Source organism: Carlito syrichta, unplaced genomic scaffold, assembly GCF_000164805.1.
Source record: "Carlito syrichta isolate Samal-C Ts95f unplaced genomic scaffold, Tarsius_syrichta-2.0.1 Scaffold304726, whole genome shotgun sequence".
NCBI classification, from domain to species: domain Eukaryota; kingdom Metazoa; phylum Chordata; class Mammalia; order Primates; family Tarsiidae; genus Carlito; species Carlito syrichta.
The window spans coordinates 267,024-288,560 of NW_007248822.1; the positions used below are offsets into that span (position 1 = coordinate 267,024).

The 21,537-nt window shown below is 43.3% G+C and overlaps 1 protein-coding gene across 1 annotated transcript in view; it reads left to right on the top strand.

The window, feature by feature from the left end:
• Positions 1 to 21,537, top strand: part of TMEM241 (transmembrane protein 241) — a 149,414-nt gene that overhangs the window by 76,396 nt on the left and 51,481 nt on the right. Inside the window, exons 11-13 of the mRNA XM_008060775.2 lie at positions 2,847 to 2,881; positions 9,782 to 9,851; positions 14,929 to 15,022. Coding sequence (XP_008058966.1) covers positions 2,847 to 2,881; positions 9,782 to 9,851; positions 14,929 to 15,022 — 199 coding nt within the window. The remainder of the gene's footprint in view (positions 1 to 2,846; positions 2,882 to 9,781; positions 9,852 to 14,928; positions 15,023 to 21,537) is intronic.

Genomic DNA, 21,537 nt, shown 5'->3' on the forward strand with positions numbered 1-21,537 from the left:
TCTCTTCTATCAAAACTCCATGCCGCCAGGCAGCTGATCTAGCTAGAGGTTAGGAATAAAGCGTGTTATCTGAGAGGGACATTTTTCTTTGAAGTGCTGAATGGTCTCCTCCAGTATGAGTGAGGAGTGGTTTAACACTATATTTGCAAAGTTACAAAAGGGATTAGAAAACCATTTATTTCATGTAATGATTTCTTCTCTTTACCCCGTAATATTTTATTTTAAGTCACCCTTTGCGGGGGTGCTTCTGATACTGGGATTGGAGGTACCACAGTAGGCCCTGGGAGATATTTGGGGATGGAAAGAGGCCCCATATCCAACCATCAGAGCACTAACTTCTCCTAAAGTTATAGCCAAAAGGAATCTAGGGAGAAAAAATAATGGCTTATGTTCAGGGTGTGTGTTTTCCAAAGGAAACCGAGATAGCAAGCAGAGACTTTCTGAGCCCCTACTAAGGATGAACCATTACACCATCTCCAGTGTCACCAGTAGGGCATGCGTTTTTACAGCTATATACAAACGCTGTCTTACAAACCTGTGACTTCTGAATGACTGGACATGTGGCTCCTCTCTATCGCCTTCTCTCTCACCCCCATCCTTCGGCCTCTGTCCACACTGCTGTGGCTCCGGGGCCATCGGAGAACCTGTGCCTTCAAGGAAGAGCAGAAGAGGAACCTGAGAGACACGGAGATGGTTCAGGTTTCCCTGCCCACGACTGCCTCTGATGCCACCACCAGTGGTCCCTAGCAGTGGCTTGCAATCCTTGTGTACTTTATTTTACTATTACAGTTTTTTTGAGTCGGAATCTCACTCTGTCACCCAGGCTGGAGTGTAGTGACATGCTCATGGCCACCACAGCCTCGACCTGTTGGGCTCAGGCGATCCTTCCACCTCAGCCTTCCAAGTAGCTGGAACTACAGGCAGGCACCACCACGCCTGGCTAATTTTTTATAGAGATGAGGTCTTGTCACGTTGCCCAGGCTGGCCTTGAACTCCTGGTCTCAGACAGTCCTCTTGCATCAGGCTTCCAAAGTGCTGGAATTATAGGTGTGAGCCACTGTGGCCAGCTCAGTGTACTGTATAGCCACTGGAGCCATAACCAGGTAAAACAACGGATGCCTGCACTGTGCCCTGAGAGATTCTGATTTAAGCCAGATCTCAGTGCTACTCTGATATGCAGCCAGGGTTTAGAACCAGAGGAGATCATCCAGCACTTAAAAAATTCCTTCCCAAGCTGGGCTCGGTGGCTCAGCCTGTAATCTCGCACCTTTGGGAGGCGGAGGTGAATGGATTGCCTGAGCCCGTGGGTTCGAGACCCGCCTGGGCAGCGAGAGCTCATCTCTGCAATAAATCAAAAAATCAGCCGGGCGTGGTAGCGCATGCCTGTAATTCTGGCTACTTGGAAGGCTGAGGCAGAAGGATCGCCGGAGCCCAGCAGGTCGAGGCTGCGGTGGCCGGGAGCGGCCACTGCACTCCAGTCCAGGCGACACAGTGAGACTCCAACTCAAAAAAAAAAAAAAAAAAATTCCTTCCCTCTCATACTTAAATAATGTGTTTTATTGCCAGCCTCTAACTAGATGAACTGCCTGGTGGCGTGGAACTTTCTGTTTTGTTTTTTGTTTTTGTTTTTTTGAATCGGGATCTTACTCTGTCATCTAGACTGGAGGGTAGTGGCACGCTCCATGGCACACCGCAGCCTCAACCTCCTTGGCTCAGGCAATCCTTCCTTCTCAGTCTCCCAAGTAGCTGGGACTACAGGTGCATGCCACCATGCCTGGCTTATTTTTTTTATTTTTGTAGGGACAAAGTCTCACTATGTTGCCCAGGCTGGTCTCGAACTCCTGGGCTCAAGCAGTCCTCCCTCCTCAGCCTTCCAAAGTGCTGGGGTTACAGGTGTGAGCCACTGTGCCTGGTGGCGTGGAGTTTTGATGGAAGAGGATACCAGGGGTGAGACTGGGCCCACTGCAGTAGGCTTTGGCGGCATGAGGACACTGCACAGTGTACAGGGGAATGGGAGAGGTTTCCGGAGAGGACGATGGGAGGGTGCCAAGGATGGTGTGGCTCACATCAAAGGAACTCCTGCTGGTTTTCCTTTTCATTCTTCCTCTGTGGCAGCTCTTGGAAATCGGTCCAGGTAGTTTTCAGCCTCACAGTGGGTGGGATGGATTAATTTGTGGGCTAGCCTTTTGGAAGTTTAACTATTTCTGTGCAGCTAACTTTGTGGCAAAAGCATACTTTGTTCCCACCCAACAGCTAGTTTATAGTTACATCCTCTTTGTAATTGAGTTCTTCCGGGTATATTCCCAGTAGGGGGATTATGGGGTCGTGTGGAAGGTTGATTTTTAGATCTTTTAGGAATTGCCAAACTGTTTTCCACAGAGACTGTATTAATTTACACTCCCAAGTGTAGAGGTGTTCTCTTTTCCCTGCATCCTCTTCAACATCTGTTGTTTTTTGAGTTTTGGGGGGGGGTTGAGTTGGAGTCTCTGTCACCCAGGCTGGAGAGCAGTGGCATGATCCCAGCCACCGCAGCCTTTGTTTGGCTTACAGATACTCTTGGGAGATTCGGTGAGCATGACAATAGGGTCAGCCAAGAGAAGTGACACACAGAGCCCTCAGGTGGAGCGTGGATTCTCACTCTGTCTCAAGAGGCAATCCTCTTGCCAAAGCATGAGCCATTTCAAGAGATTCTCACTCCTTCTATGGTGATGTATTTAGGCAGGATGGGACTAGGCAACGTAATCATGTGTGTTTAGGTAGATGTAACTATTCCAGGTAAAATGGGTGGGCGCATATGGGTGTTTTTGTGCTGGGGAACCTTGACGACTTTGCTGTGTCTTTTGCAGTGTGGTGTTCCTGGCGTTTGCGTCGCATCCTACAGGTAAATGCCTCTCAAATGGGTTTTGTTTGTTTTGTGTTGCCCATTCAATACACTGGGCATGTCTCTGAGAAACGTTTCCTAAGAAAACATGTCTGCCTCTCAGGATGTCAAACTGAGAGGTCAGAAATGGCCCACATATTTGAAACTGCTCCTGATGACCTGTTATGGATTGACTGCCCAGGAATGTATTCTTATTCCCTCTTTTTGTTTTTAGAAGGAGGTCTATCCAAGTTGCCCAGGCTGGTCTCGAACCCCTGGGATCAGGTAATCCTCTTGCTTCTGCCTCCCAAAGTGCTGGGATTACAGACGTGAGCCACCATGCCTGGCCTCTTATTCCCTCTTGAATGTCACTGTCTGTGTTTCATCGGGTGCAATTGCAGATATGTAGACAGGGCTGTTACCTGCCGGGTAAACCGCTGCTTGTTTTGTCCCCTTCGAAAATTTCTTTTCCAAGTGTCCAGAATTGCCTGTCAGTTCCAGCACCAGAGGATTTGGTGGAAAAGTTCACAGTCACTCTATATCTTTTCTTTTAAAAAATTTTTATTTTAAATATGTGGGCTGCAATTCAGGTATACTAATGTTCATCATGTAGGTACCCTTGTTGATGAGGTGTGCACACCCTCCCCAGGCAGATTCTCACTATTGCTAATCCCGCCCCTCCTCCACCAGCAGTTTCCCACTACTGCCAATCCTTTTCTTAAAGTATTATGATAATTGTTCAAGATCCATTAATGAGTGAGAACATGTGATACTCAGTTCTTTGTTTCTGTGATAGATCACTCAGTATTATAGACTCTAAGTCCATCCAAGTTGCTGTGACGTTCATAATTTTGTCCTTCTTTATGGCTATATAATATTTCGTTGTGTATATGTACCACATTTTTAAAATCCAGTTCTCTTTCAATGGGCAGCACGGTTGATTCCATGTTTTTACTATTGTGAACAATGCTGCAATAAACATACGTGTGCAGATATCTTTTTTATAGAGTGATTTGAGTTCCTCTGGGTATATTCCCAGTAGGGGGATTGCGGGGTTGTATGGAAGATCGATTTTTAGAACTTTTAGGAATTGCCACACTGTTTTCCATAGAGGTTGTATTAGTTTACACTCCTACCAACAGTGTAGAAGTGTTCCCTTTCCCCTGCATCCTCTTCAGCATCTGTTGTTTTTAGGGCTTTTTTTTTTTTTTTTTTTTTTTTTTTGAGTTAGAGTCTCACTCTGTCATCCAGGCTGGAGGGCAGTGGCATGCTCCCAACCACCACAGCCTCGACCTGCTCAGGCGATCCTTCCACCTCAGCCTTTCAAGTAGCTGGAACAATAGACATGCATTACCATGCCCAGGTACTTTTTTGACTTATTGTAGAGATGAGGTCTTGCCAATTTGCCTACATTAGTCTCAAACCCTCAGGCTCAGGCAGTCCTCTCACTTCAGCCTCCCAAAGTGCTAGGATTATAGGTATGAGCCCCTGCGCCCAGTGTTTTTTGATTTATTGATGATGGCCATCCTGATTGGAGTTAGGTGGTATCTCAGTGTGGTTTTAATTTGCATTTCTTTGATGACTAGTGAGGCTGAGCGTGTTTTCATGTTTCTGTTGGCTGTCCGTATGTCTTCTTTTGAGAAATGTCTATTCATATCTTTTGCCCACTTTATAATGGGGCTCACCCTATTTCTTGCTGACATCATTATATGAATTTGTATTATGTCACTGTCCAATTTTCATAGTTCCAGAATAAAGATAATTTTTAAAAGTTATCTTCACCTGTTGCTGCCTCAGTTACTCCAAAGTTGCTTTTCACATTCAGGAATTACCCAAAGTACTCTATTCCATCGTGTTTTTTTGTTTGGTTTGGTTTTACCTTGAAAGGCTTTGAAGTTGATGCCAAAGATAAAACAATAATATCTGTGTGTGGCATGGCTGAAAATACACATTTTATTGGTAGTGCTCCTTGTGGCTTAGTGGAGTGTGATGGGAAGAACATTGACTCTGAATGATTGGAACTTCCCTTGGCTCCCTCCCTGAGTAACCTTAAGACTTTTTTTAGGCTGGAATCCCAGCACTTTGGGAGGCTGAGGTGGGAGGATTGCTTGAACCTAGGAGTTTGAGACTAGCTTGGGAACATAGTAAGACCTTGTCTCTACAGATTAAAAAAAAAAACTCAGTCATGATGGTGTGTGCCTGTAGTCCCAGCCTACTCTGAGGCTGGGGTGGGACAATCAATTGAGTTCAGGATTTGGAGGCTGCGGTGAGCCATGATCATGCTACTGCACTCCAGCCTGGGCAACAGAGTGAGACCCAGCTGGAAAAAAAAAGACACACGGGAGAGTTAGGCTCTGTGAGTACAGTTTGTTTTGAAAAATCTGTTGATACTTCCTAACATTTTAAGGCAAGGCTCAATTTTTAAAAATTTCTTCTTACCCCTTTTTTTTGTTACTTGTGTCTTAGCTATTTGGTAGTACTTTTTAAAAATTTTAAATTGAGATATAATTTGCATATATGAAATACACATATGTTAAATGTACAGCTTGTTCACTTTTGGCAAATGTGCATACTCGTGTGACTCACACCCCTGTCAAGATGTGGAACATTTCTGTCACTGCAGAAAGTTTCCTCATGCCCTTCTTAGTCATTGCCTCTCACCAACATGGATGCCTTTACTGATCTGATTTTTTTTTTTTTTTTTTTTTATAATACTACATTTTATTTTTATTTTTATTTATTTTTATTTATTTTTTGAGTTGGAGTCTCATTGTCACCCAGACTGGAGTGCAGTGGCCACTCCCGGCCACCGCAGCCTCGACCTGCTGGGCTCTGGCGATCCTTCCGCCTCAGCCTTCCAAGTAGCCGGAATTACAGGCATGCGCTACCACGCCCGGCTGATTTTTTGATTTATTGTAGAGATGAGGTCTCGCCTGCCCAGGTGAGTCTCGAACCCGCGAGCTCAGGCAATCCACTCACCTCAGCCTCCCAAAGGCGCGGGATTACAGGCTGAGCCACCGAGCCCGGCTTGATCTGATTTTTTATTGCCACTCATGATTTCTGTCTATTCTCCGGCCTTGTATAAGCAGATTCATCAGTATTTTTGTGTCTTCCTCTTACCTTCAGCATTGTGTTTAGAGATTCATTCATATCGTGAATGAATTGTATATATCATGAGTTTGTTCCTTTGTGCTGTAGAGTAGGGCTATGTTGTGTGCACATGCCACATTTTGGTTATCCGTCCACCTGTTGGTACTCACCTTGGCTGTTCCCAGCTTGTGGCTATTATGAATAGCCAAAACGCAGCTATGAACATTCTTACAGGAGACTTTTTGTGGACTTATACTTTCATGTCTCTTGAGTACCTAGGAGTAGGATTACTAAGTCTTAGAATAGGTGTATATTTAACTTTCTAAGAAAGTGCCAGTTTTCCAAAGTGTACCATTTTGCACTCCCACAGCAGTGTATAAGAGTTCCAGTTGCTCCACACCCTCACCAGTTTTTGATGTTGTCAGTTTTATTTTAACCATTCTAGTGGGGTGTGTAAGGGATAGTGCTTTGCCTGAGGTTCCCTCTTACTCACTCCCAAGTGACTAGAAAGATGAGCTCTCTTGCAGGTGCAGCTTTGGGATGCACTAGGCAGTGGTGGTAGGAATCAGGTTGCTGATCAGTCTCCATGCCCTGGGCGTGGGCCTCACCACAGGGTTTGCTGCATGGCAGGTAAAATCCACCTCCTTTCTAGCCTTTTGACCTCACAGTTCATGTCAAGGCTCCAAGAATCTTGGAACCTTCCTTGAGACGAATACCACCTTTTCCCTCTCACTGTCTTAAGCAGTATTAGAGAAGAGTTTGCACTTCCAACTTGTCTGAGGCCCCTTGGCCATAGTGTTTAAGAGAGAGAGAATTTAAAGGGACCAGAGGAGTGGGGGACTCACAGGAATCTGCTCCAGAAGTAACCGTGTTACCTGGTGTGTCTGTTGCTCATGTGTGAGACAAAGCAGGCAGTTCCCTGGAACTGACCTGCCGTTTCCCTGTCAGCTCTGAGAGGGGAAATGTGAGAGGACATTTTCTTCGTGTTCAAATATCAGTTCATCTTGAATGTGGTACTACTGTACCACGCTTTTCACCGTGGCAATTTCATGCTCCGTAATCTTCAGAGAAATGGAATTCACTGCTTTACTCAGAGTCAGCAGAATTTTAACTGTGGAACACAATGGTGAGGGCTCAAGTCAGACTTTATGTATAAGCTGCTTATTGTTGCCACCACACAAGTTTACAACTCTTTAGCCACTTAATTGCTTACATTGTGCAGTCCTGCACTAGATGGTGCAGGAGTGTTGTCTGGTGAGCATCTTTACACATTTTTTTAGGCTCTTGGATCGAGTTCACATGCGGTTGGGGCCGGCTGGCCACCCGCTGCAACCTCTTCCGGGATATTTTTAGCACAGTCACTCACATTCGCTGTGTAGGGGTTGCTGTGCGCCCTCTCGGTTAAACAGTGCTCTTTGGGTAAAAGAGAAGGGAGATTGAAGGCATCAAAGGGGAATAAATATTTGAGGTTGACTCGGAACTGAGAACCACATAGCCAACTGGAAAGCAAAAGAGAGCCAAGTCTTTTAGATAATCTCAAGTTGATAGCGCTGGTATGTTGGAGATGGTGCTGCAACACAGTGGGTACAGTGATGAGTGAAACAGACTCCTTGCTGTCAAGAACTTGATCCTTTTAGGAGGAGGGACAGGTACGAAAGTCAGCTGAGTACCGTGTGAAAACTATGTGAAGGTTTTAGAAACGGCTCAGAGGTAAGGGCAAGCCATTCTCTTATTATTTCTTTCTCAGCAAGTCATGGAATCCGTTTTTGGGATTTAGGTAGGGGTTGTTGTCTAAGTGGTAAATTCCCTAGGATTATGATCGTTTCTTTATTTTCCTCCTTCCAGACTTCCTCTGACCACTTCTCTGCTCCTTAGACCCCTCCAAAGCCTGGGGGGAGGGCATAAAAGTTGGCAACATGCCTTGAGTCCAGTTCACCCCTGTGGAGTGCTTCTGATAAAAGGCTGAGTGCTGGGAGGGGGCACAGCCCGGGGAGTCTCAGGGTCCTGGAGGTCCTTGATCTCCCTCTCTGCCGCTCCTCATTAGCACGCTGACTGGCTACAGTTTCTCTCACAATTGGGAAGGGGCCAAGAACCCACAGCTGCCCAAGAGACAGAACAAATTCTCCCCTCCACCTGCCCAAACCAGGGCTCTGGCCACTCTCTAGGTACAGCATCCCCAGGGTTACCTCAGCTGTCACTTCTGTGGGGCAGGGGACTTCAGAATATATCCATGCTCTTCATGCAGTAGGAGGCAGGCTGACGTCATTCATAAGTTCCCTGCATCAGCAGAGGTCCTGATGACACAGCAGCGATATTCAGTGGAATCAAGGCAGAAAGACAACAAGAACTCTTAACCTCTTGTTGGGGGACGCAAAAACCAGATCCCAAGAAACCCTCTCCTTTTAGTGAAACACACACACATGCACCAATGAAACAAACAAAGAAAAATGATAGTCATGAGCTGGGCGTGGTGGCTCATGCTTATAATCCCAGCACTTTGGGAGGCTGAGGCCAGGAGTTCAAGACTAGCTTGGACAGTATAGTGAGACCTTGTCTCTGCAAATGTGGAAGGGAAGGAGGGAGGGAATAACAGTCAGGATTAAAAATCCTCCAGAGAAATAGAATTCAGAACTTTCTTTTCCAATAGGTTGTTGAGTCCTTTGAGATCATTTAGGTCTCCAAGAATGCATAGAAGACGGTTGTGTCTTTTGTTCTGAAACTTGATTAGCAGGTGCAGTGGTGAAGGGAACAATACCTGTGTGTACCACTGCACGTTGAATATACTGTGAACACTTAGGTAAATCAACTCTCTCCTTCCAGCTCCCCCAAAACCGAGAGACAGGCCAAGGCCCAGGGGCCTGGAGGCCCAGGCTCCAGGGGTTCAGAAATTCCAGATTTGGAAGGATTAAGCTATCTGCTGTGGAAATGCTTAATTCCTTTTCTCTGGACATTTTTGGAAGGCTTTCTGCTTTTTTAATCTCCAGGCTTCTTGTTTGTGACCAAGTTCAAATTCCAGAGAGGGAAGCAGCCAATATGTGTGATTATTTCCTCTTGCACCAAGTAGAACTAAAAGAATGAGCTTACTTCACGAGAAGTAAATGTTCCCTTTGGACCTCAAACTGACATGAGTATGCATAGTTGGTCTAGCCCCTGCCCGCTTTGTGCAGTAATTAAACATGAAAATGAAAAAGCTGTCAGGGCAATACATTCAATACCTTCTTTTAGATATAAGTCAGAAAAGAAGAAAATGCTTTTTTTTAAATTGGAAAATATAGTTTATTTAGAAAGAAGTGAGAGAGAAGAGATTCACCTCTCCAAGGTAGGGAAGGAGACCAAAGCTAAGAAAACATGGCAGCCATAGCTCAAAGAATACATGGCCTGGCCAGTGCTTAACAAAACAATGACCAAGAAGAAAAGACTCTTTAAAAAAAAAAAAGATTGTTTTTTTGCTGCATGCTCCCTTTTGCAGGAACAGCTGCCTGGTAAAGAGGAGAGATCCTAGTTTTTGAGTTGTGCAATCTTAGACATGTCTCTCAACTTCTCTGAATGCCAGTTGGAATGGGGATAATAGAACCTCACAGAGTTGTTATGAGGGTGGAAAGAGATAAATACATAAAGCTTTTCGCACAGGGCCCTGCACAAGGCATGCTCTATCCTGTTATTTTCATTATAAGACAATGCCGAAAACAGAATCCCTAGGAATGCCAGAGTGAGTTCAATGCCAGGCATTTGCTGTGCTGAAGCCCCTTACCTTGTGTCTCCTAGGGAAGTGGGGAACAGGGGCGTGTGGGGCCATGTGGGTCATTGTTTCACCCTTGCTGTGCCCCTCAGGCGATCTCTTCAGCGTCCTGGACTTCCCGTTCCTGTATTTCTACAGATTCCACGGCAGCTGCTGTGCCAGGTAATCTTGAACTTACTCATTTGTATGTTTTCTATGCTGTCAGCAGTGTCTTTCCCTCTGTGAAGTCCACGGTCACAGCCAGTGACATGAATGAGTGGTGGGTTTGTGTGAGGAAGCAGTTGCACACTTATCAGCAGGTTGTCACTTGAGCACCCTCAGGCTCTCAAGGCCAACCTGGGCCCTGCAAGGATACCTGGCCTGTGGAAGTGCCTCCACCAGGGCAATGTTTTTCAGACTTCCTGAAGAACTAAGATTCCCCCACCCTTTTTTTCTCTCCACAATCAAATGTCACACAGAGGTTCAATATATAAGACTGATTTGGCCATGGCTCAGCCTATAATCCCAGCACTTTGGGAGGTCAAGGCAAGTGGATTGCCTGAGCCTGCAGGTTCGAGACCAGCCTGGGCAACTTGGCAAGACCTTGTCTCTAAAAAATAAAAAAAAAATTAGATGGGTGTGGTAGCCCTCCTGTAGTTCCGGCTACTTGGAAGACTGAGGTGGAAGGATTGCTGGAACCCAGGAGGTTGACACTGGGGTGACCGTGAGCTTGCTACTGCACTCCAGGCTGGGTGATAGAGTGAGACTCTCACTCAAAAAAAAATCCCCCAAAATACTGATTCAATTCTTGGGAGATTTGGGACCAGAATTCCACCCTCTCTACATCCACCTTGGCCTCCCTCTGTCTCCTGAAGGCCACCTCCAAGATAACCTCCAGCAGACCCTAAGACCCTAAGACTTCTAACAAACAGATCTGGGAAACTAGCGACTGGGAGACTCTAGACAGCAAGGTGACTGATGATTAGTATTGGACCTTGGGAAGGTCTTGAGGATGTAGACCATTTAGACTGATACATTTGAATGCATGGAAATTTCTGATTACCGCTTCACTTTATTATGCTAAGAAGTGGAGAGGCTTCTTGGGACTGTCTCAAAGCATGGAAGGTATTCTGATATGGCGGGAAAACATAACCTGGGGTGAACCCCAGGATTGCTGCTTGCTAATTGTATGGTCTTTGGGTAAATTATCCAAGTTCTCCCAAGCCTTAGTTTTCTCTCTGTAATATGGAAATATAGCACTAATAGAGGGCTGTTTTATGTATTCGATTACATATATAAAGTCCTAAGCATTGTACCTGGCCCAATAAGTGTGGTCTTATTGTCATCTGACTATAAAGGCAATGTCAACAAACCACTAGCAATTGCTACATAAAAGTCACACCAGCTGTTCCCACACATATAAAATGGTACCTTGTAAAGCAGTGAGTCTTTACAGAGAGTTAAAAAGCTGCTGTGTGGCTAGGCACTGTTGCTGATGGTGTATGTCTTCCCACTCAGGTGTGTTGGTGAAAAAAAGAAAAAGAATCAATATTGTAGAGTTTGTTTCTGCATTTGAGCCCCAGAATGATTAATTTATTACCCTCAGAAAAATTTTGGGAAACTGACAGAATGCATTTTCCCAGTTCCTGTCATTTGAAACCTGATTCCTTACCCATTAGTGGGGATCACACAGTATGAGTCTTCGTATGTCGTGGGTGTCGTGGGTGTCTGGCTATTTGGCAGCACAGGCAAGCAGGGTGTGAGGGCAGGTCAGTGATTCTTTGATTATTTGGGACAGAGTGACACTGTTCACAGCCCACTGGTGCTGGCTTTGTGGGTTGACATTCGGGCTCTATTTCCACCCCTTTTAATCTGCAACTTTCTCGTAACGCAACATGACAAATCAGGTGTTTTTACTTTAAAGATTTGGGAATCTCTGTTTGAATTGATTTAAGTCTCTGTTATATTTTGCCCCTGGCTTCAGTACAGAGTTCAGCCTCTTTCAGGAATGTGTCAGTTTTCCCTGTGTCATTTTGATGGCTCCTCCATGACCGTATCTCAGATTGAGAGTTGTCACCTTCAGAAGATCCTAGAGGAGCTCAGGAGGGGTCATGGAGCTCTGGGGAAACATGGGAACCATAGCCTGAAGACCCTATTAGCAGAGAGTCTTCTGCTCCCAGGCTCCTTGACTTCTGGGAACCTTCCTCAGCTTTTCAGATCTGCCTCCTTAGCAAAGGATAGAAGACCTGAAAATGGAAGGAGAAGGATTAGGGACTCATGAGTAATTTAGAAATGGTTCACAGACATACACATCAAGCCATGGGAAAGAGCCCTAAATGCTTCCATAAATGTGTTGGTCATAAACAGGGACTAGCTTATTCTAGCCCAGAGTCTGAGCTGAAGAGACAGGTTGATGTGGAATCACTCTGGCTGGAGGTAGAGAGGAGAGACCCAAGGGGAAGGAGGTGTGGGAGGTTGTACAGGTACCTGTGAAGTTGTCACCTACTTGGACTTAGGGGTGGGAGCACCAAGCAGAGCCTGGAACTTTTCAACCATATCCTCAGGGCCACAGGCACCTGAAGCATCTCACTCTGTGTCTGGTGATCAAGAACACATTTCCAGCCAGGCGTGGTGGCTCATGCTTGTAATCTCAGCACTTTGGTAGGCTAAGGTGAGAAGATTGCTTAAGCCCAGGAGTTCAAGACCATGGGCAACATGGCGAGACCTCGTCTCTATAATTAATCAAAAAATCAGCCTGGCATGGTGGCACATGCTTGTAGTCCCAGCTACTTAGGAGACTGAGGTGGAAGGATCACCCGAGCCTGGAGGTCGAGACTGCTGTAGCTGTGAGTGTGCCACTGTACTCCAGCCTGGGCGACAGAGTGAGACTCCAACTCAAAACAAAAACGAAAACAAACTAATTTCCATGGTGAAATTTGAAGAGACATCAGATCTGAATTCTAATTGTGCCCGTGCCTCAGTTTCCTTCTTTATTTTTGGGGGGTTTTTTTTGAGTTGGAGTCTCACTCTGTTGCCCAGACTGGAGTGCAGTGGCTGCTACCAGCCACCACAGCCTCGATCCACTGGGCTCCAGCTATCCTTCTGCCTCAACCTTCCGAGTAGCCGGAACTACAGGCGTGTGCTACCACACGTGGCTAATTTTTTTTGATTGTAGAGATGAGGTCTCACCAAGTTGCCCAGGCGAGTCTCAAGCCCAGGGCTCAGGCAGTCCACTCACCTCAGCCTCCCAAAGCGCGGGATTACAGGCTTAGCCACCGAGCCTGGCTAGTTTTCTTCTTAATAGTGTGAAGCTTTGGGGCTAAGTGACCTTCCTGTTCTAAAAGTCTCCATTTCCATGAGATAGGAGGAGGATTGCTATGCTTATTCCTGTTTTAAGAACACTGAACCAGATGTGAGAAAAAGGTGAGAAGAGATTTGGTTTAGGTTATGAGGGTCAGTGAGCACAGCTAAGAATAGAAATTCGGGTCACTTGGAGTGATGGGGTCAGCCTGCTGTTTGCCCTCAGGGCCTTGATATCTTCATCTATAACTGTTCAGGCTCCATGACCTGATCAGAACGAATTTTGCAGGTCACCAGGGCCAAACAGGTTGAAATATACACAGAGGAAACCTAATGCCTGTCTCTGGTCCCACCCCAAGGATGTGACTGTGAACTAATGAAGTGAAGGTACACATTTTGGTGACATTTTGCCTTAGGTGTGTTTAATTCAATTCAACTTGCTTCCAACTCAACCTGCAAACATTTATTTAGTACATACTATGGCTGAGACACCATGTAGGCTCTGTTGGGGAAAATACTAACAACCCAAGATGGGACCCTTCCCTCTCAGAGCTTAAGATCTGTGTTGGAGCCAATACCTAATGAGGTCAGAGGCGGTGTGGCACTCAAGGCTCTGGAGGAACAAATGAAGTACAGCTCACACAGTTTGCCCCTCTGGCTTGGGGTACAACTGTAGTCACGTCTCTTACTCTGGAATGATCAATTTTAAGTAAAAATCACACTCAAGGCACCCCTTGCACACATTTGTTAGAAGGTAGCCTCTCTCTGTCTCTTGCAATCTGCCTCCCTTGTTCCCCAACTGTCCTGCCTCCAAATGTGAGGAAGATTTGGAGCTCCCTTTGCTTTGTCCCTTACCACACAGTGGCACTTTTGAAAAATGGTCTTAGCACAGGCAACTACATCTCTGTCCTCTGCTGGGCCAGTGCCCTTGCTGGTCCAGATCTCTGAGTGGTCCCACGATGCTGCCCCAGCCTCAGGCTCCTGTGAGTGGTGATCACTCATTTCACCACATGTGTGTAGGCAGCATTTCCAAAGCATGGTTTGGGAATCAGCCTCTGGGTCATCCTGGTCTGGGGGACTTCTGTATGGATCAGCATGGTTTGGGGGACTTCTGGAACCACACGTGTCATGGGAGCCAGCCTTTCCCTTCAAATTCTTATGAGCCCAGGGGCCAGCACACACTCTCTCTTCTCATGTGAAAATTTCCGTTTTGAAGTCTTTTCCTGCCAGTTTGTTTTGCTTGAAAAACATTGAAGCTCTACCTTGGCAATCACCAAAACTCCAGAAGTAATATGGAAAGGAATAGGAAATGTTGCCCTCTGCGTTTTTCTTTCCTTCCTTCCTTCCTTCCTTCCTTCCTTCCTTCCTTCCTTCCTTCCTTCCTTCCTTCCTTCCTTCCTTCCTTCCTTCCTTCTTTCCTCTTTCTGTCATCAGGGGCTAAGCCCAGGCTGGAGTGCAATGGCATGATCACAGCTCACCACAGCCTCAGCCTACGGGGCTCAGACGATTCTTCCTTCTCAACCTCCCATGTTGCCAAAACAACACGTGTGTACAACTACACCCAGCTAAATTTTTGATTTATTGTAGAGACAAGGTCTTGCTATGTTGCCCAGGCTGGTCTCAAACTCCTGGACTCAAGCAGTCCTCTTGCCTTGGCCTCCCAGGTATAAGCCACTGTACCTGGCCCTCTTTTCTTTCCTGATTTAAACAGAGATCTTCCACATTTCTATGCCCCCACCCCTACCACCAATGAAATGTTTCCACCATAACACCTTAGAAAAGCAGAGCTTTAATGGGTTTTCCATTTGGGATATTTTAATCCAGAGATCACTAGAAAATGCAGTTTAGATAGGAGATGTGTAATAATTCGAAATTGACTGGTAAAATGTAGCAGAAACAAGTCAGCTATTGGCTAAAGGAAGACAAGCCTCACTAACAAAACAATATTTTCTCCTTCCAGCGGAATTTTTGGATTCTTTCTCATGGTCAGCACAGTGAAGCTGAAAAGCCTTCTAGCCCCTGGGCAGGGTGCAGCCTGGATTTTCTTTGCTAAGGTAAGAGAGAGGAGAGTGGTGGAAAGCTCTCTCTCAAGAACCTGAGTGTCCCGTGTTCTCAGAGCCTGGTAATGTGACATTGCATCTTTCATGAAACCATTTCTAGGCCCTGTTCCTGAGTCTGATCCTCATTCAGGTGACAATTTCTGAGACCTGCCACCTGTTTTATTAGTGTGACATATTTCATCTTTATCATATTTGTGGAAGGTGATCATGGGCAGACCCCTGAACCTTAACTTATCCTTCTGAAAATGAGAGATTTTGCAAACATCTCTAAGGCTTCTCCAGCTCTAAGGGACTGGACTCCTAGATGTGTGGGGCAGTTCGTGCCTTCTTTCTTTGGGGTTGTGAAAGTATCCAGCGCTCGAGTGGTTTGCCCAAGAGGACCCGGCCTAGCCAATGTGAACAAATAAAGGAAATAGACAACTGACCAAGTTGAGCACTTCCAGGAAGCCTTTGAAAAGGGAACTATTCTAAGAACGGCCTTTGTGTATCAAATGACCATTGGGCATAAGATAAAGTAGTGGGTAAACTGCAAAGAAACAGAAGGAGCAAGAGAGTGGCTGTGGGAGGCACAATCTTAACTGAAATGCTTCGGCCCCAGCTTTTTTCTCTCAGCACATTTCATTTCCCTAGTGTCTGTGAAGGAGTCAAGTTGCAGGGCCCGAGGTGCTGCTTCTAAGGGGTGAGGTCTCTTAATTAATTTAACCTCATGAAATCACTATTTAAACTTGGGCCTTTAGTCTTCTTACTGTTTTTTTTAGTTGATTCTTTCCCAGAAAGCAGCAATTTTCCTTTGAAAATAAGATTTCATTGTGATATTTTCACCCACATGGTCTATTTTTAAATTAATCATTTCAATTCCAGCATAATGTCAAGAGTGGTTGAGATATTGATTTCTAGCAGGACAGAGTGAGGAGGTCAATGAAACCGCTTCCCAAAAGGCAACTAGAAAGCAGGAAAAGAACTTTCAAAAATGCCCATTTCAGCTCTTTAGAAATTGACCAAGAGCATACAACAAACTGAGAATCATTTGTTCATGAAAACTGCTAAACTGGGTAGGAACAAAATGAATTCGTGATGTTCTTGTCTGTTGTTGGCTCCCATTCCCTCCCATTTCCTTCTTTCTAGCTTCGTCTGTGTGGTAGTTCAACCAGAGTAGGGCAGGCAGCAACCTTGTGGCTGCTTCTGGAAAGGACTCACTCTATTTGGAGAATTGTCCATCAAAGTAGCCAACTTGGTGGTAAATGAACAGGAAACACCAGTAGCTCTACTAGCTTGAGTTTATAGTCCTCTTTGGAGCAAGCAATGGACTGGCGGTCTAGCTGAGGCTTAATAGGTAGTTCTGGGAGGTAAGATGGCCATCAGGGACTTGATAGCTCTCCATATAACCCAGATTGAGCTTAGTCAGTATGTATGAACAGCAGCGGTGAGCAGGCTCCCATCCCTGACCAACGGAGCCTGCATGCACGCTCAGAGGAGATGTGAGAGAGCCAGCAGAAAGTAAAAGCCAGGGTGGACGTAAAAACAGCTTGAGGTTTGAATGTGCTCTGCAGCCCACACACACAGGAGCAGAGAGAAGGCTTTCTGGCTCAAGGTATTGGAGCAAAACTTCTGGCTAGTCTTTGCCAGAATGCTAAGCTATGCAGACATGGGGATGACCCCTAAAAAAAAAAAAAAAAACAAGAAAAAACAAAACAAGAAAAAAAAAACAACAAGTAAAAACACCAGCAACTGTATCTTGTGTGGGAAGCAGATTTTACAGACGTAGTCCAGGAAAATTACTAATTAAGCAAAACAACAATAACAACTCTTATGGGAAAAGTCAGAATTCAGAGTTACTACCGTATATTATCTGAGAGTTTCTGTATTCAGAAAAAAGAAAAAAGATTAAGAGGCATTCAGAAACACAAAATGTAATCTGTGTATGGGAAAAGAAAAGCAGTCAATAGGAGCTATCTCTGAGTGTCTGTCCTCAACTGTAGGACTTTATTGAAAAGGACTACAAATCAGCTATTTAAGTATGTTCAGAGATGGAAAATAAATTTTATTTAAAGAATAAAGGAAAGGATCAGTGATTAACAAATCTGAGTAAAAAAAGTAGATATTATTTTTCTAAAAACCAAATGGAAATTCTGGAGTTGAAAAGTCCAGGAACGGAAATGAAAATTCTCTAGAGAGACTCAACAATAAATCTGAGATGGCAGAAGAAAGAAGAAGTGAACTGGAAGGTAAAGCAACATAAATTATTCAATCTAAAGAACAAAGTCTTTTTTTTTAATTGAATAAATGTGAGCAAAGCCTAGAGATCTGTGGACCATCAAGCATATTAACATATCTGTAATAAGATTCTAAGAAGAAGAGAAGAAAAGATAGAAAAATATTTGAAGAGATAATGGCTGAAAACTCCCCCAGTTTGATGAAAAACATTAATTTACAGATCCAGGAAGCTGAGTGAATCCCAAGTAGGATAAACAAAAAAAAAGATCATTATAATCACACTGTTGAAAGGCAAAGAGGAAGTCTTGAAAGCAGCAAGAGGAACATTTGGAGAAACAATAATACAATTAATGGCTAACTTCTCATCGAAAACAGTGGTGGGATGACATTCCACATGCTGAAAGAAAAACTTTATAACAGGAAATATTACTAGAGAAGAAAATAGAGACTTTTAATAATGATAAAAGCATTAATACACTGGGAAGATATAACAGCACCCCAAAATATAGAAAACAAAAAATATTAGAAAAAATAAATAGACTTTAATAATAATAGTTGGAGATTTCAATACTATACTGTCAGTATTGTTGATAGAACAGTTGGTAGAACAACTCAAGAATATAGATGACTTTGAACAACACTATCGACCAGTTGACACTCCACCAATTGACTTCCCAGTACACAATAGTCTCAAGTACACATGGAACATTGTCGACGATAGATGATATACTGTGTGAAAAAACAAGTCCCAGTGAATTTTAAAAGACTGATATCATATAATGTTCTCTGACCACAGCAGAATTAAATTTGAAATTCACAACACACAAAAAATAGGAAAATCCCATTCACTTGGAAATTAAGTATACTATTAAATAGTTCATGTATCAAAGACGGAATTACAAGGAACATTAAAAATATTTTGAATCGCTGGGCTCGGTGGCTCAGCCTGCAATCCCGCGCCTTGGGAGGCTGAGGTGAGTGGATTGCTTGAGCCCATGGGTTCGAGACCCACCCGGGCAACGTGGTGAGACCTCATCTCCACAATAAATAAAAAAAATTAGCTGGGCGTGGTAGCACACGCCTGTAGTTCCAGCTACTTGGAAGGCTAAGGCGGAAGGATCGCTGGAGCCCAGCAGGTCGAGGCTGCGGTGGCCGGGAGCAGCCACTGCACTCCAGTCTGGGCGACAGAGTGAGACTCCAACTCAAAAATATATATATATATATTGAATCAAATTAAAACAGAAGTACAATATATCAGAAATTGTGGATGGAGCCAGAGTAGTGTTCAGATGGCAATTTATACCTATAAACACCCATATCAGAAAAGAAAAAAGTTCTCAAATCAAGAAACTGTGCCTCCATTTAGAAAAGAACACAGGGCAAGCTAAACTCAGAGTAAGCAGAAGGAAGGATATAATAAAGTTTAGTGTGGAAATTAATGAAATAGAAAGCAAAAGCAATATAGAATATCTTTGAAAAAATTAACAAGCCTCTAACTAGACTGACCAAGTAAGAGAGAAGATACAAATTATAAAAATTAGAAATGAAAGAAAGGACATTACTATAGAAGGAAAGAATTGCATATTATAAATAATTTCATGTTTTGAATAAATTTTATATCAGCAAATTAGGCAATTTAGGTGAACAAATTCCCAGAAAGGAACAAGCTAGGAAAACGGACTCAAGAAGAAATGGAAAATCTGAATACATCCCTAACAAGTGAATCAGTGTAAATAGTAATTTAAAATCTTTCTTAGATTTAAGAAGAAAGGCATGGTGGCCCATACCTATAATCCCAGCACTTTGAGAGGCAGAGGCGAGAGGATTGCCTGAGCCCAGGGATTCAAGACCAACCTGGGTAACTTGGTGAGACCTTATCTCTATAATAAATCAAAAAATTAGCTAGGTAATTTTTGGTGGTAAGGGTGCCTATAATCCTGGCTACTTAGAAGACTGAAGGTGGAATGATCGTCTGGGCCAGCAGGTTGAGGCTGCTGTGGCTGTGAGTATGCCATTGCACTTCAGCTTGGCAACAGAGTAAGACTTCAACTAAAAAAAAGATGTTTTTTTGAAGAAAGAAAAGCCCAGGTATAGTTGGCTTTATTGATGAATTTTATCAAATATTTAATGAAGAATTTCTGGAGCCGGGCGCTGCCTCAAGTCTGTAATCCCAGCACTTTGAGAGGCTGAAGCGAGAGAATTGCCTGAGCTTGGGGGTTCGAGACCAGCCTGGGCAACTTGACGAGACCTTGTCTCTACCATAAATCAAAAATATTAGCTGGGCATGGTAGTGCATGCCTGTAGTTCCAGTTACTTGGAAGTACTTCCAGCCTGGGTGGAAGGATCACCTGAGCCCAGCAGGTCAAGGCTGCGGTGGCCAGGAGCATACCACTGTACTCCAGCCTGGGCGACAGAGTGAGACTTCAATTCTAAACAAATAAAGTAAAATAAAATAAAGAAGAATTTCTTTTCTTTCTTTCTTTTTTTTTTTTTTACAAATTCTTTTAGAAACCAGAGGAGGAGGGAATAGCTCCCTATTTATTCTATGAAGTAAGTTATCCAGATACTAAAGCCAGACCAAAAAATCATAAGAAAACTACGTGCCAATATCTCTCATAAACATAGATCCTTAACAAAATATTAGCAAACCAAATTTGGCAACATATAAAAAGGATTATACACCATGGTCAAGTGGATTTATCCCAGAAACGCATAGTTGATCTAATATATGAAAATTAATTAATATAATACGTTCTATTACTAGAATAAAGAACAAAAATACATGATCATTTCAGTAGGTTCAGAAAAATCAAATGACAAAATCCAACATCTATTTATGATAAAAATGCTCAACAAATTAGTAATAAAGAGAACCTCCCTGACCTGATAAAAATCTGTGAAAGCCCTATAATTAGCATTATATTTAAGGGGGAAAGGCTGAATAACTTTCCTCTAAGTTGAGGAGAAACACAAGAATGTTCACTCTTATCATTTTTTAAGAAGAAAGGCATTGTGCCCTACACCTGTAATCCCAGCACTTTGAGAGGCAGAGGCAAGAGGATTGTTCAAAATTGTATTGGAGGTTTTGGGCAGTACAATAGGCAAAAAAACAAAAAACAAATATACCCAGATTGGAAAGCAATAAATAAAATGATCTTTATTCACAGGTAAGATCATCTTATACATAGAAAATCTCAAGGAATCTACAAAAAAATACTAACTGAACTAATAAACAATTTATCAATGCCCCAGGATACAAGACCAATGTATAAAATTAACTGTAGCTTCATATATTGGTAATGAATAGTCATATTCATAAGAATGAAATTAAGAAAACGATTTTATTCACAATAGCATGAAAAAGAAAGCACAGTTAGGAATTTAGCAAATAAATATGAGATGCTGAAAACTATAAATTCCTTTTTGAGAGAAATTACAGAAAATCTCAATAAATGGAGCGACTCAATATTAAGTTGGAAATTTTTTCTAAACTGATCAATAAATTTAATGCAATCATTATTAAAATTCCAGCAGACTTTTTTGGTAGAAATTCACAAACTTATCCTAGCATTTATTTGGAAACGCAAAAGCCTGTTTTTTGAAACAGAAAAACAAAATGGGAGGCTGAAACTACATGATTTGAAAATTCAGTACAAAGCTAGAATAATTAAGACATTGTAGTGGCATTAGGATAGGCATTTATTTGTTTTTAGTACAGATGCCAAGGCAATTCAATGAGGAAAGAATTGTCTCTTCAAAAAGTTGGTATATGGGGCATATATCCATATATCAATCCAACTACAACAATCAAACTTAAATCTTGTCTGTAGCATGAAATGGATCATAGACCTAAATGTAATGCCAGAACTAGAAAACTCCTAGAAGAAAATCTTATTTATTTCCTAAAAAATCTAATGGCCTAGGGTTTGGCAAATTCTTAGATATGACACCAAAAGCATGAGTTATAAAATAATTGATAAATCCTACTTAATTTAAATTAAAACCTTTTATAATTCAAAAGACACCAATAAGAAAATGAAAAGATAAACCAGACAGGTTGCAGTGATTCACACCTATAATTCCAGCACTTTGGAAGGCTGAGGCAGGTGGATCACTTGAGGCCAGGAGTTTGAGACCAGCCTGGGCAGCATAGTGAGACTGCAACTGGGTGTGGTGACACTTACATGTAATCCCAGCTACTTGGGAGACTGAGGTGGCAGGATTGCTTGAACCCAGGAATTTGAGGCCTCCAGTGGACTCCAACCTGGATGACAAAACAAGACCCCGTCTTTAAA